Genomic DNA, 16,475 nt, shown 5'->3' on the forward strand with positions numbered 1-16,475 from the left:
GGTCCTATTAAATAAATACACTCACTTCAAATGAGAAAAATTCTACCAAGACGTTCTCATGATTCTTGGAAAAAGTTTTTCAAATGCAACACAAGGTCTTTGCCAATCAGAGATGCATCTGTGGTTATGAACTGACTATAATTTCTAGAAAGAGCATTTCACTAAATACAGACTGAGAAGTCAGAAAGATACACAATAAAATGGCCTTTTAAGAAGTTACCTAGGGTATCTGGATGTGGTATTCTACCCATACCTGTGCATGTCAACATCCAATAACTGTATATTTTGATGAACGGAAAAGCTGGAGGAAAACCAGCTTTTGTGTAGATGGTCAAATTTAGAGACCTCTATTTAGGCTGCCTACCAGCAAAATCTTTTAAGATGACCTCTGCATAGACTCACTACATAAAGTTCAGTCCTAAGGACATCCTTTTATCTGAACAGAAGGCTGAAGATCACAGCTGTTCTTCCATGAAAAGCATCCAGTACTGGTGCTAGGACAATCCATCAGATGGATGTTTAAGTGCTGGCTCTCATGTTCTCAGTTATGATAATAAAACTGAGGCAAATATAACTGAGATATTAATTTCCATAACCTTCTATCATAAGAATGATGTGATATTTCTGCAGCTTTTCTTAATTTTTCAAACCTTTTCTATTTCTCAATCCACATGGATAGCCAATATAAAAGCAATCAAATTCAAGAGTTAATGAACAGGAAAGTAAAATTGTATTTGTGTTAATGGAAGCATCACTTGAGACATGAGTTCAAGAAGACAAATAACTATGCTGGTCATAACATCAAAAGTCAGCTCTTTCATCATTAAGAAAAGCCCAGGAGACACAGACATAAAAAACTTGCACTCTACTGAGCAAACAGACAATATTAAAGGTATAAAAATGCTGACCTGGTGGACCAAAAAAATCCCTTCTCTTCTGTGTTTAAAAGCATCTACCTAGGGAGCACCAGTAAGGTAGCTTTGTAGATCTCATGGAAAGGTAAAATTTTAGTCAATATATAAAGAAGTTGGTTTTGCAACTACTTTATTCAGTTTATGTTTATGTTTGCTTAACATGAAACTTGTATTATAATGTTCAAACTTGTTGATTGCAGAAATTGCCCTTAACACAGTACTTAACACAGGCAATGCACAGACAGTGCCTAACTTTACTATGGATGTTCAAAGACAGTTTCTAGTTAAGACACTTGATGGATTTCATTTAGGACATCATACTTCAAGTACAGCCAAAAAAAAATAACATTGCTTCTGGAACATCAAACCTCTCAAAAAGCTGTGGTCCTAAACCCCATGATTTCAGTCATTTAGGTTGTTTCAATTTGCTCTTTCCAACCTTGAGTCAGGAAATCAACAGTATTAAATAGCTTTGCCATCCATTATGCAGAAGGAATGAACACCTGCCTCAACTGTAATAAGGCCAATAAGCTTAGATGTGACAGATTCTTTGTAGAATGAAAGAACTGCATGAAGAGCAATGCCTCAGTTAAAACAGAAATCTCTCTAAAACAGACACCACCTCATTTATCCTACAGATTAACTTCCAACTTTCTCCATATAAAAGCCAAAATATGTGTTTCAGAATAATCTCCTAATTTTCTAGGTTAGTTTGCAAACTTCTGAACACTGTCCTCCTCTGCTATTAATGAAGAGCTGCAAAATGTAGTTGTGACTCTCTTCATGCAGTTATTGCCTCCCTTCACTGATGGATTCACCAGAGCCCCGTATCTCTAGTGCATCAGGACTCCACATCTCAGCCAAGAAGTGCAGGATGAGGTCAATAATCCACCCTACACAAGAATTCCTGTTTGCCCTTAAAACTGGTGCAACTTTTTTTTTAATCAACTTTAAAACTTCTCATCCTGTCCCACTTCCAAGCATGCCTCTCTCTTCTACCCCTCTTCTCCTGCCTTCACACCTTGTCTGGTGATGTTACCTCATGCCTCCTGCCCTCTGTCTTATTCTGCCTTTACTTGGGATCAACAATAAACAGTATGAGAATATCTGTCAAAATATAAAAAGTTTTTGGTTTTATAATCTTGCTTTATAAACACTTAGAACAACACTTGAACAGCCTTAGGGAAGTTACTCATGACAAATACAAGTCACCTTAGAAAGAAAATACAGCTTAACTGACATACCTCTTGAAAAGCTACACAAGTACAAAAAAACCCTCAATTAATTATTTTCTGACCTTGCCCAATGGATGCGATGCCTGGAGAATACAACAGAGAATTCAGACACTTTTATTTCCTCTTTATAGAGCCATGTAAGAAAGTATTTGCTTACTCTGTTTAATAAATCAATTTCTTCTTTCAGCTTTCCAATTAGTTCCTCTTTGTCCTGTGCCATCTTCATTAATCTTGCATTTTCCTGTCTTTCTTTTGCAAGTTCCTATAACCAGAATACAGAATGCAGTTGGAAATGGAAATTCTTTTTTTAAGAGACAGTTTTAAGTTAACATTGTCTAAAACGAAGAAAGAACACACACACACTTATCTATAATTCCTTTCCTACAGCACGTCAAACCCACATCTTCAAGTCCTTTTACATTTCAAGGAGCTAAAGAATTACACCTAAGAATATTTTACAACAGCAAATCTGTTTGGTATCTGATTAAAATGATAATGTTTTAATTTATATTTAACTTAAGCTTGAACACAGAATTGGACAGGGGCCCAAAACAGAAGAAGTAAATGTAAAGCATCAGCTCCCAAATTACTGTTGGTTGGATTTTCTGTTGTTGGTTTTTTATAATACCATTAACAAGAAATGTGGGCCTGTATGTGAGAAAGAGTGAACATGTTCATTAGGAAAGAAGGTCTTTAAATCTTCTTCTATTTCTTTTACTGGAAATTAAAGTATTTCAGAAAGAAGATGATTTAGAAGGGAGGATTATGGTGTACTTTACTCGAACAAAGACTCCTCAAGTCTTAAATCAAAAATAGCAATTTCTTCAACATACATGTCATTTTCCCCCTTTCCAAGAAAAGACCTATTCAAATTGTGTTAACTTAGTAACTTTCACCCATACAATTCATACGACTGTTAAGTTACCCACAAAAAATCCACTTCAGAGGAGACAGAGAAGCCAGTAATAGATTACACAGATGAAATTATTTATCAAAATACTGGCTTAGGTGAAAAGCTCAGCTTTAACATTATTACATTTTCCCAAAACTATTTTTATCAAGTCAGTGTGAAACAATACAAACCATCTGAAAGATGTATTTTAAATGTTTACAGCTCTAACAAACAACTGGATAGCAATTAAATTTTCAATATTCGGTATACTAAAAAAACCAAACCAACAAGTAGATCAGAAACCAGCTTGTAACCTTGTGAACAGCCAGTGAGCTCCTTCTTCCCCCAGGATATTTTCTCTGTGTTTGGTGTGTCACAAGGTACATAGGAGAAGCACACACAGAGCACTGCTGGCTTTCTAAGTGTATTATCTTTGCCTTAACTATTTCACACTTACATACCAAATGAAAACTAAACATCTGTGATTTGAAAGTTCACATTTTTCTCAGTCAGTCTGACTCTTCATATGTTTTCATAGACATAACTATCTGTACTTCAAACATTTTACATCATTTCTATGTATTTTACCTGCAAATTTCCCCACGGAGTTTCCAAAGTATTAGTTGGTACTTACCCTTTCAAGTTCCTCAATCCTTTTTTCCAAAGAGTTACTTGGTAGAGAACTGCCAGAAGAATTTGCATCTCTGCTGTATCTGCCGAAAGCCATCCTCTCTGTTCGGGAATACCTACTTGAAGCATCATCTTCTGGTGCATTAGCTGTACTGTGAAAGGCAGAGCAAAGCAGACACCTATTTACACATTGAACAAAATGGAAATGAGAGCAGTCACAGAACAGCTTTCCAAAGCAGTCAGTAGGTCAGTCTAATAAACTGCAGAGAACATGTTTCACAGCTCTTGTGTGGCTGAGAACTCACTAAATTCACTGCCTTGGGGATTCAAATACTTGGATACTGCAGCTTTCATCACATGGGTAATACACTATAAACACATACTTATCCTATTTTTCAAGTTTCATTAACTATGCACATTAAAAGCCAAGCTAAATGACTTTATTTCAAGAACTAAAGTGCCACTACAGAGTTTAAACCAATCATCTTTTTAACTAGATGAAAACATAAGGGATGAAAAAACAAGTACAGGTCCAAAACATAAGAATATTGACTAACTTTTTGGGAAGTATGGGTTTGGCCTGTAAGGGAATGGAAAGTAAACTGAAGTGAGAAAATGATGTGACCCAACAAACCAATTTTATGCCATCTCCAGATATTTTACTTCAGAACTTTGGTACGGAGGAGTTTATCAGAGCTCTGTTGGCTGATGCTCACTCCTTAAGTGGTCCCTTGGGACTACTTGGTCTAGATTATGTGTCTCTTTATTAAAAATCAGTCACGGAATCAACAGATAAGCACTGCAAGTGCACAAAAGCTAGTTTTTTAAAAAAGCGTGCAGGTTCTCCATTACTACTGGTATGTATGAAACCAGTACTAATTTAAAAATATTTATGACAAGTCAAGCATTTTCAGTCACAAAACTAACAGTATCCTTCCCATAGCCATTTTCTTCCTAACAATAATGTTACTCACCTTCAATGACGATTCTAATGAATAACTAAGAACAACACAATAGAGTGCCCTGAGAACAGGCAAAGAGACTCTCCCTCTCCAACTCACCAAAGTAATTACACTTCTTAGACTTAAAATATACAGACAAATTGCCAAGACAAAACCAAAAACAGATACTCAAAAGGCATCTGGAGATGGTCCTCAATAATCAGCTCTAGGTAGCCCTGCTTGAGCAGGGGACTGGACAAGATTTCCCCCAGAGGTCCCTTCCAACATCAATCAGCCTCTGATTCTGCAAAATCACACAGCTGAAGTATGTATACACTGGTGTTCTAGACCACTTAGGAAAAGAATGAAAAGAACTATGAACATCCCTACAACATTTCATTTGAAACAGAAGAGTATATGATTAATGTGTTCATTTAAGAAGTTTGCATTTCATAACTCTAGAAAACCCCTGCTGACAACGTGCAGATTTAGATGGATACAGTGAAAATCAAAAGCAGGAGTATCTGGCAAAGGCATGTCTTTTTGTGGATATAAATATTCTTTTGCTCCAGTATGTGTGAAGTTTCCAAGACACACTGACACAATTGTAAGGAATTTTGTAGCTTAATGTTATTACCATATTTAGCACTGTTTATTCTTCATCCAGAAGATTTTTTTATAAAACATTTCTAGGACCGGATATGCATGTTGCAACACCAAGACAAATATTTAAACTTAACTCTATAAATTCTAGATTATTGAGTTTCCTAAAAGACAAGTAGTTTCGTGCTGTTAATGTCTCAAGTAGAGACCACACAAAAAAAAAGTGTCAACTTTTCATCATTTAAAAATGAATACTTTTGCCACCATACTGGAGTATTTAAACTCAGCTCCAGTGAGTGATATTGGCAGACAAAGATTAGAAGAAAGAATACCTGGACAGGAAGGGTTTCATTAACAAAGAAAATGCTTTAATTTTCAGGTTTTTTTTTCCTGACACTCACACTAATTTCCTCACCTATTTCACTGGGCAGCAGACCCTACTGAACACATTCCTTCTCACTATCATGGAGGCTTCTAGGAAACAGGATTTTAAAAAAACATTTAAGGAGGTACCAGTCCATAACCTAACATAAAGGATATGACAGATAAAAAGTTCATTATTTTGGTTGTTATAACCAATGGCTAGTAAACAGTAATGGCAAAAAAGTACTACCCATGACACAACTTTCACAAAGTTGTGAAACAAAGAAACATCTTTCACAAAGAATGGAACTTATGAGTGACATTACATCTGAAGACTTAAGTGTTAAATGAGAAAGAAACACAGAATCAGAATATGCTGAATTGGAAGGGACCCATCAGGATCATTTAAGTCCAACTGTTAGCCCTGTCACATGTGCCTGAGAACATTGTTCAAATACTTCTTGAACTTAAGATAGGCTTGGTGCTGTGACCACTGTCCTGAGAAACCTATTCCAGTGCCCAACCACCCTCTGGCTGGAAAATTTCTTGATACCCAACCTAAACTTCTCCTGACTCAGCTTTATGCCCCTCCCTTGAGTCCTGCCATGGATCACACGTGTCAAGGTATCTGTAGCTGACCCTCCTCTCTCCCTCACGAGGAAGCTGTAACTGCAACGAGGCCTCAGCTGAACACACCAAGTGACCTCAGCCATTCCTCAAAGGCCTCCTGCTCCAGCCCCTTCACTATCCTTGTTGCTCTCTTCTGGAGGTTTTCTAAGAGCTTAATGTCTATTTTATGTTGTGGCACCCAAACCTGTCCCCAGCACTCAGTGCAGAGCAGAGTGGACAATCCCCCCACCCTTGCCTGACTGGCAATGCTGTGCCTCAAGTCCCCCAGGATCCTTCCCGCAAGGATGACTAGAAAAACAGTATCACTGATACTGTTGGTGTCTCTTTACTAAGAGAAAACATCCATGAACCACCCTGAACAAAGACACTGTCTATGGAAGTATACATGTACATTATGTTTATATATAACAATGCACAAATATAAATATATTTTACAAGGCTTTTTTTTCTGGCTATACTTAAAACAAAAAAATAGCAAAATCAGTTTGACTCCTCTTACAAACAAAGAAATTCCTAATAACTAGGAATGATGGTCCTAGTTATTTTCTTTACAATAAAAATCAGTTTATGCAGGGACAAGTTTAAAAACATTATTACAGTAAGGTGAAATATCTCTTGCTCCTTCCAATGCTTCTTTGATTCTCTCAATGTCTTTCTAAAACACTGTCCAAATTGCCATTTCACTCAGTGAAAAGCACCCTGTCCAAGCTGTATTTCAACTACAACAGATTTATTTGTATGCCAGAATCTTATAACTATACCCGATTTGGAAATTCCTAGTTATTTATGTCACTGCAATCTAGTCAGTTGCTAACAGCTTCTCTGGAAGAAGCAAAGAACAATTATTTCTAAACAGGGCACCTTGGTTTTCTGTTACTTCAGACCACTTAAACCAAATTTGTGGCTGTCAGAGCTGAGCTAAGGAAAGGCAGTTTTACCTTTTCTACAGCTGCATTCCTAGGCTCCTCCACTTTTCCTGCCTCTGGCCTTCAGCTAAATGGGAAACTACTCAAACTACAATGCAGCAATCGAGCAGCCAAGCAAAAGGAAGCCATCAACTTGCAGCAGCCACAGTGGCTCCCTGAGGCAGTAGCTTGCCCAACTGCACAAGCACTGGCCCAAGGGGCAGTGAGGAACTCCAGGCAGAATTTAGAAAATCACAGCATTTTGCAGAAATAAACTTTGTGTGTTTATGCTTTCTCATAACATCAGCAGTGTCTTAAGAAGGGCTACAAAAGTCAAGAAAAACTTCTTAAGTGACCCTTGTCTAAAATAAAATGCTCATATCTGCAAAGCAGTGGTCCTAAGGTAACAAGCTAGATGAGACCATGCTTCCAAAGCCAGCTCTCGCTGCCAAACTCCTAAACACAGGCAAGTCTGGGCACAGCATTATGAAATAGTATTTCATGGCTGTGGTTTTTTTTTAAATTAATGAGATCAAGGTTAGTATGATGGAAAGTAAACTGTTATAGTTTAAGTTTTAAAAACACTGAGGAAGGCAATTTCAGCAGTATTCAAACATTTCCTTCAGAACCCCCCCCAATGAGTGCTCTGAAGCACCTTCTTTTTTTAATGGTCTCTACTTCCCCATTTATTTTTCAACTCTTACATGAACGATAAACTCAAGTATGATGGAGACTTTTACAATTACTGCTAAATAGTCTCTACCTTTAGGGTTCCATGTTAATGTGCTGTACTGTAGTAAAAGAGGGGGCAAAAATCCTCTCTGACATTTTGACTGGAAGCCATAAAACCATACCATACTGTATTCATTTCCACTAGTAAACAAACTTGTAAGGGAAATACACTTCTGAACCATGAAGAGATTTTAATCTACGTCTTTTTGTAAACTGATCCAGTTGATCTGTCTGATTCAAGAACCACACAAAAATCTTTAATTCCCAATATGCAAGGTTTGCTTTACAATTTCTTTTTAAAGTAAGCTGATAGAACAAACCTTCTGCGTTTATAAAAATATTCCTATGTCTGCATAAATATCTTGCTTTACTGTTACTTGCAAACAATTCTTTTAGTTTACAAAAGAAACATAATTTATGTTTACATGTAGATTAGACTCAAATATTTCAATAAAGAAAATGCACTTTGTCCTTCTCATGTTTGAGAAATCATTGGTAACATCAACTATGCTGATAACATCAGACCTAAATCAGAAAACCATTCTTACTAAGGGCAATCTGTTTGGTCCTTAAAATATCTATACACAAAGCAGTGCAGAAAATGGCAGACCCAGTTTCATAACAGTAGCTGGAAATGGCCAAGACAAGCCACATTACATTAAAAAAACTGAGAGGAAAATGGAAGAATGGGAAGTTGATATGGGCTATTACAACTTAAGTATACCTACACATTTAAAACACATGAAGCTCACAGTTAGGACACCTGACTGACCACAGCTCCCAAATATTCTCCTGCAAGTCCTGTGGCCTTCATGTCAGCATTACCTTGCAGATTCTGGTCATGCTTTTAACAGACCTCACAGTACCACTCCAGCCCACTGCAAAACCATCATTTTCTCTTGAAATATTTTATGCACTTAACAATGCAACTACAAAGGGACCTCTCCACAAACTTCTGGGGGGATGTGAAAATTTCTGAAGTAAATTCGAAAGACAGACTACAATTGTAGACTAAGATCTTCATCACAAACTTCTGTTTACTTTACAGCACAAAGAGACAGGCTCAGTTTGTCCAAGTCACTAAGCACACAGCAATACACAGAAGCCATCAGAGTTAATTTGTAAACATGTTTTCCAGTCAATGGACACTCAGTGAAACAGATTTCCCAGCAATGTCATATAAATGTTTAGTCACAGATTGTTTCATCCATATAGGGGAAAGTAGCCAGTGTAATTCATAGTGTAAAATCTGTGAAATTCTTAAGAGTCTTGGAACACACCAAGAGAGCAATGATTCTATAAGAACACACATAACTGATCTTCTCTGCTTTTTAATCTCTTTTCTCTTGTCAGATACAGGAGGATGAGTATCTCAGTGTAGAGGCAGAATCAAAGAATTGTCAAAGTTGTAGAAGAATCTCTAAGATCATAACATAAAATATGAAAACAGTTAAATGTAAAGGGAAAGGTACTGCAAGTCCAGAATATCAGTAATCCAGGACTAGAAGTTAGGTAACAGAGAAAAAACAGGAAGAAAAAAAACCAACAAGAAAAAAAACAGACACACAAAATCAGACAAATAATAAAGAGAAGACCAGGACCTTGATGATTAAATATAAGGATGTAGGAGTAACAGGGAAGAGAAAGGAAAGGGTGCCTAACTGCACTAGGAAATAGAAACCAGTGAAGTGAAGAAAAATGCTGAAATGAACAAGATGTCATGTTGGATAAGGAATAACTGGAGAAGAGTGAGAAGGCAGAAGAGAAAAAGCAGCAGTAAAAATGGAAGAAAGCAACCTGAATATGTCTGGCAAATAACTCAATCTTTCAGTGGGAAAGAGAATCTATTACAGAATCCAACTTTTCAGGAAAATACAGTTTCCTTTTTCCTATCACGTCTATAAAGACTACCAACCATTTCTCTCCCACAAAGTACTGGCCACTTGCTGTTGCAAGTAAGTTTCCAATAGGATCTCAAAGTGCTTGTCCCTATGTGAAAAATGCTTCACCCTCAGTTTGCTTTGAAAACCTAAGGGAGTATACCCAAGACTGTTAAAAACAAATTAAGCTGAATGTATTTGAGCCTTGAAGCAGCCTATTATCTCAATTCAGCCTTCAGGCATTAACATTCCAATTCTAGGTGCAATCACAGAATGGCATTTTCCATTTCACAGATTCACAGAGTATTTTGAGTTGCAAGGGACACACAAGGATCACGGAGTCCAACTCTTAAATGAATGACCCATTCAAAGACTGAATCCACAGCCTTGGTGTTATTAGCACCATGCTCTAACCAACTGACTTTTCAAGGGATTCCTACTGTATTTGGGACTTCAGTGAGATCTGAGTGATCTGAATAAGAATTACTGTAGAGGAGGCTGCTTTCTGTAAGACCTTCACCTACTGCAGAATTTGGAAGAAACAAACAAAGCCAGAAGACCAGAACAATTCTGGTTCGACTCCATTAGCACTCAAACCAGAAAGCAAAACCACTGGGAGTCACACCTTAAATACTCTCACAGGAAAAATTAGTTCAGGAAGACAGAAATTTTCAAATACAGCAGAAAATTGATATTAACTATTAACTCCAACCACAGTGGGCATTGTATACCTCAAGGAGAATAAAACCCACCAAGTATTTATGAGCACTGTGCACTGTGTTGACAGTGGTAAATAATCCTTCACTTTACTTGAAGTTCAAGACAGTGCAACAAATAAGATAGGTGGCAACATACATAAAATATTGAACAGCAACTCACAGCAAGTCAGATAACTCCTGCATGTGATGCCAGCCCTAACAGAGGAAGTTGACAAAGATTCTACATCCCACATATAACTAAAGCTGACTGAGGGAAGACTGCATAACCAAGTCTTATTTAGCATTTTCTAGCTTTGGTATTTCCTACTTTTGTAATGCTAATCAGTAGAATTAGATTATTTTCAAATAAGTTACGAACGTGGTTGTGCAAACTTCTATTTATTACCACCCCACGCACAAGCAAGTTTTTGCAAGCGAGTATATACAGCATGCAAGCAGAGATAAGGTTTATGAAAAGCCACAAAAGTATGACACACACCACTAAGTATTTGCAGATACAAACAGCAATAAAATTCTGCACCAGGACTGAAGAGGAAGTAAAGACTGAACTAAAATGTGCTTGCTTAATAAGAAATGAATCATGAAATTACATCGTTATTACGCTTGTGACAATAAGCCCACCCATTCTGCAATGACAAAGTGATTAAAAAAAAACACTATAAAAAGCATCACTCAACTGGGTTTATGAGAACCTGGGAATATAATTATAAAAGACACCATGCTAGGAATGCTAAAGCATAACAGGATAGGTTATTCTTTTTTACACTGTGGGAGGTGAGACTCTGGAGCAGGCTGTCCAGAGAAGCTATGGGTGTTCCCTCCCTCTAAGTGTTCAAGGCCACGTTGGATGGGGCTCTAAGCAATCTAGTTCACTGGAAAGTGTCCCTGACCACGGCAGGGGACTGGACTAGGTGATCTTCAAGGTCTCTTCAAACCCAAAACATTCTATGATTCTACAGGTGAACAATTTTGAGGGGTAGAAAATACAGCAGTGAAGACTAGATAATTGTCTCTTTGTCTAGACTAGATAAGTGCTCTCTGCGCTTTCTTTTACAGCCGTGTATATATATATACATATATATATACACATACACCGATGAATTAACCACCTACGCATTTTACCCAGAGTAAAAGATACCTGAAAGGCATTCATGTACCAAATAAGAACACCTTACTCAATTGTCTTGCTTCACTTAATGTATTTTAGAGCCTGCATTACCATAACATTTCCGAATAGCTGTGATAGTTGTGTCAGTACTAATTCCACATGGACAAAAATTTCACACACTGGCACACTGGTCAGGTGCATCAAGATCTTCTGAAGTATTTCTCTGATTAAAAAGCTGGAGTAATGACCAGGGTAATACTTGACTCAAAGACAAACGAGTAATAAACAGGACATGCTATATATGAGAAACACCTCTACAACTGAAGACAGTAGCATGACAAACCCATCTTTCACTATTACTGTGGAGAGCAACAAAATTATCTTCCTTTATTCAACTTCAGAATACAATGGTTCATGAGTTAAACTGTGAAAATACTGGCTCCTAGGCAATGTGTAGTCAAGTTTGACATTTGATTGGAAAACTATTCTGCCCTATTAAGATCCAGTAAAACACTAGTGGAATTTATTTTAAAATAGTAACATAATAGAGGGCTTTGGATAAGCTTGCTGCATCATTCAGGTCCTTTGCATGATATCAGGATATATATCAACAGTATGATGACTTCAACTATAAAGAACCATTTAATCAGCATTATTTCTGGCAGAAATATAAACAAAATTGTTGTGTACAAAGATCTCATACCTTTTATACCTGCTTGAAACCATCCTGGACGAGTCCTAAAAGAAACACAAAGGAAAAATCAATTAGTATTTTTTCTTGTAGCTATACTGTCAAAATACCTTATCAATCCACAGAAAACTAAGTCTGCAGTGAGAGCAGTCCCATGCCACTGTACAAGTCAGTTTTGCATTATTTTGCTGTCAGGTGTACACAATACCAGGATGACTGTCACCATGTTAGTGCTTCTGAATATTACCCCAGAACCCTTAAGTGTCTGCCTCTAATTACATCATAAAACTGGATGCACTTACTCCATCCCCTGCATGCACAACACTTGAAGCACCTCACACCCTGCCACCAGTACATCTCCCCCCACTAACTAGCATGGAAACACGTGTGCACTTTGACAGTTGTTCATGAACTTGTCCAAGAGCAGCAGAGCAAAACTTTTTCAATTCCTCAGCACCGCTACTGTCCTTCAAGATGGGAACAAAAACTGAAGCTGTCAAGAACAAAAATTAAGACATGTTTCAACTGGTAAACAAGGACTCAGATTCGACAGAGTAAGTCCATAAATATTTTTTTGGATGTTGTAAGAACACGATTCAAATATTTTCTTAGTCATAGCCAAAACACCCCCAGCAAATAACAAGTAAAAAGTCAGAAAAGAATATTTAAGGTGTTAAAGGACAATTGCCTTTACGAGAAAAAAAAACAGGCAAAGTATGAAATGCTGTCTACTTACAACACTTCCTGTGAGCAAAGAAGTAAATGAGCTCTTAAAACAACATGCAAGAGAAATTCCATCCACTCTGAAAATTCTACAGAACATTACACTGCCTTCACTAATCAGCATACTAGTGACTTTGTAAGTAAATAAACAAGCTAAAAATTAGGACACAGTATTATTTTACTATAGAAAACAATTTTAAAAATATTTGTATTCTAGAAAAAACTTGATCTGAAAGTACATTTTATTTTAGGAAGTGTTTTCCATTTCTGTCATATGTGTTACACCTTATCCCTAAGATAAGCAGAAGAACAAATTCAAACAAGTTCATGGGAACTATTTAAAGAAACCCACAAATTTGGCAAAATTGCTGGTTCAACACTGATACTATTTTTATTATTGATGACAGTATCTGAAAATTAGTGATTCAAAGCTGTGAAACAGAAACCTAATTTTACCTCTAAAAGGGCAGAGAAACAATTTTAAATGTTACCAATGCTATTTTTAAATTTTACTTAAGGGTAGGTTATCTTTGAAAGGTCATGGAAGCAGGGGGAGGTTTCTGAGGACTAAAATGAAGTAAATGTCATTCCTTTCTTCAAGGATCATCCGGGGAACTACAGGACAGTCCTTAGCTCAGTCCCTGAGTAGGAAGTGAAACAAATCCTCAAGGACAGGAAGGTAAAATCAGCATGGATATATGAAGGGGAAACCATGCCTGACCTGAGAGCCTTCTATGATGAGAGGACTTGGTGAATGAAGGCAAAGCAGATGATGCTTATCTAGATATTAGCACAGCTTTCAACACCTTCCCACACAACATATGGATATGAAAATAGAGGCCAGATAAGCAGACCATGAGATGCAGTGATTACCAGGTCCAAAGGGTTATCAGCAGCAGCATTAATTCGAGCTGGATGCCAGCCACTTTGCAGGGACTGATAGAGGGGCCACTACTGTTTAATGGCTTATTTAGTGACCTGAATTATGAGACGAAGTACAGCCTCAGCAAGTTGGCACACTACAAACAACATGGATGAGAGGTTAACAACACATCAGGCGGCTGTCTTGCCATCTGGAGGAACACAGGCTGGAAAAAGGGCTTACAGAGACCCCATGAAGTCCAAAAAAAAGGAAAATGCGAAGTCCTGACCCTGAGCCTGGGGATGAATAATCCTAAGCAGGAGTACATGCTGTGGAAAGCTGCTGTGCTTTTAGAAAAGAACCTGGGTGTCCTGGTGGACATCAAGTCGAACATAGGTCATCCCTGTGCCCTTGCAGCCAAGGCCCATGGCATCCTCAGGATGCACTGCCAGCAGGTTGAAGGATGGTATCCTGAGGAGAGCTGCAAAGACAGTGAAGGGACGAGAGGAGAACTCACACAAAGAGTTGCTGAGATCACTTGGCTTGTTCATCCTGGACAAAACTGAGGGGAAATTGCAGTTACAACTTCCTCATGAAGGGACGAGGACAGTCAGGCACTGATCTCTTCTCTGTCATGACCAGTGACAGGACCCAACAAAATGGCCTGAAGCTGTGTCAGGAGAAACTTAGTTTGGATATTAGGAAAACGTTCTTCACATCTCAGGATGGTTGGGCACTCGAACAGGCTCTGCAGGAAAGCGGTCACAGCACCAAACCTGACAGACCTCAAGAAGCATTTGGACAATACTCTCAGGCACATGATGTGACTCTTGAGGCGTCCTGTTCAAGGACAGGAGTTGGACTCATGGGTCCCCTCCAACAAAGCATATTCTCTAATTCTCTTCAGCTCAGCCCTGGTGAGACCACAGCTGGCATGCTGGGTCCAGTTCTGGACTTCTCAGTATGAGAACAATGTACTAGAGAGACTCCAGCAAAGCTCCAGACCTTTAAAATTATTAAAGATCTGGAGCATCTGACACACAAGAAGCTGAAAGTGCTGGAAACGTTCAGCCAGGAGAATAGGATGCTCAGGAGGTATCTTGCCAATGTGTACAAATTCCTGATAGGGTAAAGATGATGGACATATTTCTATCCCTCCCGATAATAAAAACCCAACTGGCTACAGTCCTGACCAATTTTCTACATGTATCCTGCTTTGTCTGCAAGACTTGGACCGGAGACTTTCCAAGATCCCTTCAAGGCCTAAAGATTTTTAGCTTTAAGACAGTCAACAATGACTGATAAAGTGATTTGTCTATGAGGTGCCTGAAGAGATTTGAATTGCTTCATCTAATACATTAGCATGTTCCCTGTATCTGAGAACTGAAATGCCACATCAGTAACATCAGACATAGCTCCTGGTGGTGATGGTCTCAGAAACATCCCAGCTGCCCCACTGGCTATGGGCAAGCCGTTCAATTGCCTTTTTCGGCTTGCATGGAGAGTTACACTGGGTCTAAATTTTGCCTAACTGCCTGCAGATACAATAAAGTAGGAAGGCTGGGCCCTAATCTTCCCCAGTTCTTATTTTTTTAACAGCTTCTTTTTTTCAGGAAAATGCTTCCTGGTGAACATAAGCCTCGGTTTGCAGAGAAAGACAGAATTCAGGAGAAAGAGAGAAATTGCACCTGAGACTGCAGTCTGGTGAAGCACACATACCTTTGTACAAAGAAATCTTGAGATGATTGTTTTGTACCGCAGACACTAAAAGGATGCACTGAATGCACTGTATACCCCCATATTTTCTAAAACATGTTCATATACTAAATGCAAATAAAGCTGTAAAGCAATTACATAGACTTGTATGTTTAATTCAACTGAACACTTTTTAAAGTTTGGCACTACTATTCAGAAAAGTCAGCACTTCAGAAAAAGCTGGGAAAGCAAACAAATGCTCAGAGACAAAGTGCATAGCAAAACTCTCATTTGCTACAAATGACAGCTGTTAAAACAAACAAACAAAAAAACCTTGACTCAATTAACAAGTCCTTTGGAACAGATGTTTCTACAGTAAGTATTAGTGGTTTTTATTGCTGTAGATTAAACTAACTATGAACAAAAAGTTAAAAATGCACATCTGATGCACAAAAAAAAATCCCTCTGAACACCAAATTAATACTGCAGATTTGGTAAATTATGATTTTTATTACTTTGAAATCTTTAATGTAAAAGCAAACCAATCATTCTTTGAAGTGATGATGAAAGCACTAGGAAAATGTATTTACCTCTGTTCTCATCTTATGAAATTTATGTTGTATGAGTCCAAAAGTCTCTGGCAACATGAAAATAAGTAGTCACTCTGTAAATAGCATTATGTATCTATAAATCAAAAAATAACCTAAGATTTCAAACTACTCAGAGATCTTAAAATGAGGCAAGCATCTGTAATTTAAGATTTTTGTCTCCTCCACTTTTGGAGACCTGAAGGTTGGCAGAAAATCAAGGGAAGGAGAAAAGGAGGGACATACCTGTTCCGACAAAGTTAACCTAAAAGCAGATGACTATTCTTGTACATAAGTACTTATTTATGAAGCTGGCTTATATTCCTTAATATTTTTGAACTTTGATTTTTAACCCACATTTAAAA

General features: G+C 37.8%; 1 protein-coding gene across 1 annotated transcript in view; it reads right to left on the minus strand.

The window, feature by feature from the left end:
- Positions 1 to 16,475, minus strand: part of PAWR (pro-apoptotic WT1 regulator) — a 72,438-nt gene that overhangs the window by 4,756 nt on the left and 51,207 nt on the right. Inside the window, exons 3-5 of the mRNA XM_064419599.1 lie at positions 12,256 to 12,290; positions 3,676 to 3,823; positions 2,307 to 2,411 (exon numbers count right to left, since the gene is read on the minus strand). Coding sequence (XP_064275669.1) covers positions 2,307 to 2,411; positions 3,676 to 3,823; positions 12,256 to 12,290 — 288 coding nt within the window. The remainder of the gene's footprint in view (positions 1 to 2,306; positions 2,412 to 3,675; positions 3,824 to 12,255; positions 12,291 to 16,475) is intronic.

The sequence above is a fragment of the Passer domesticus genome, chromosome 5 (assembly GCF_036417665.1).
Source record: "Passer domesticus isolate bPasDom1 chromosome 5, bPasDom1.hap1, whole genome shotgun sequence".
Lineage (NCBI taxonomy): Eukaryota > Metazoa > Chordata > Aves > Passeriformes > Passeridae > Passer > Passer domesticus.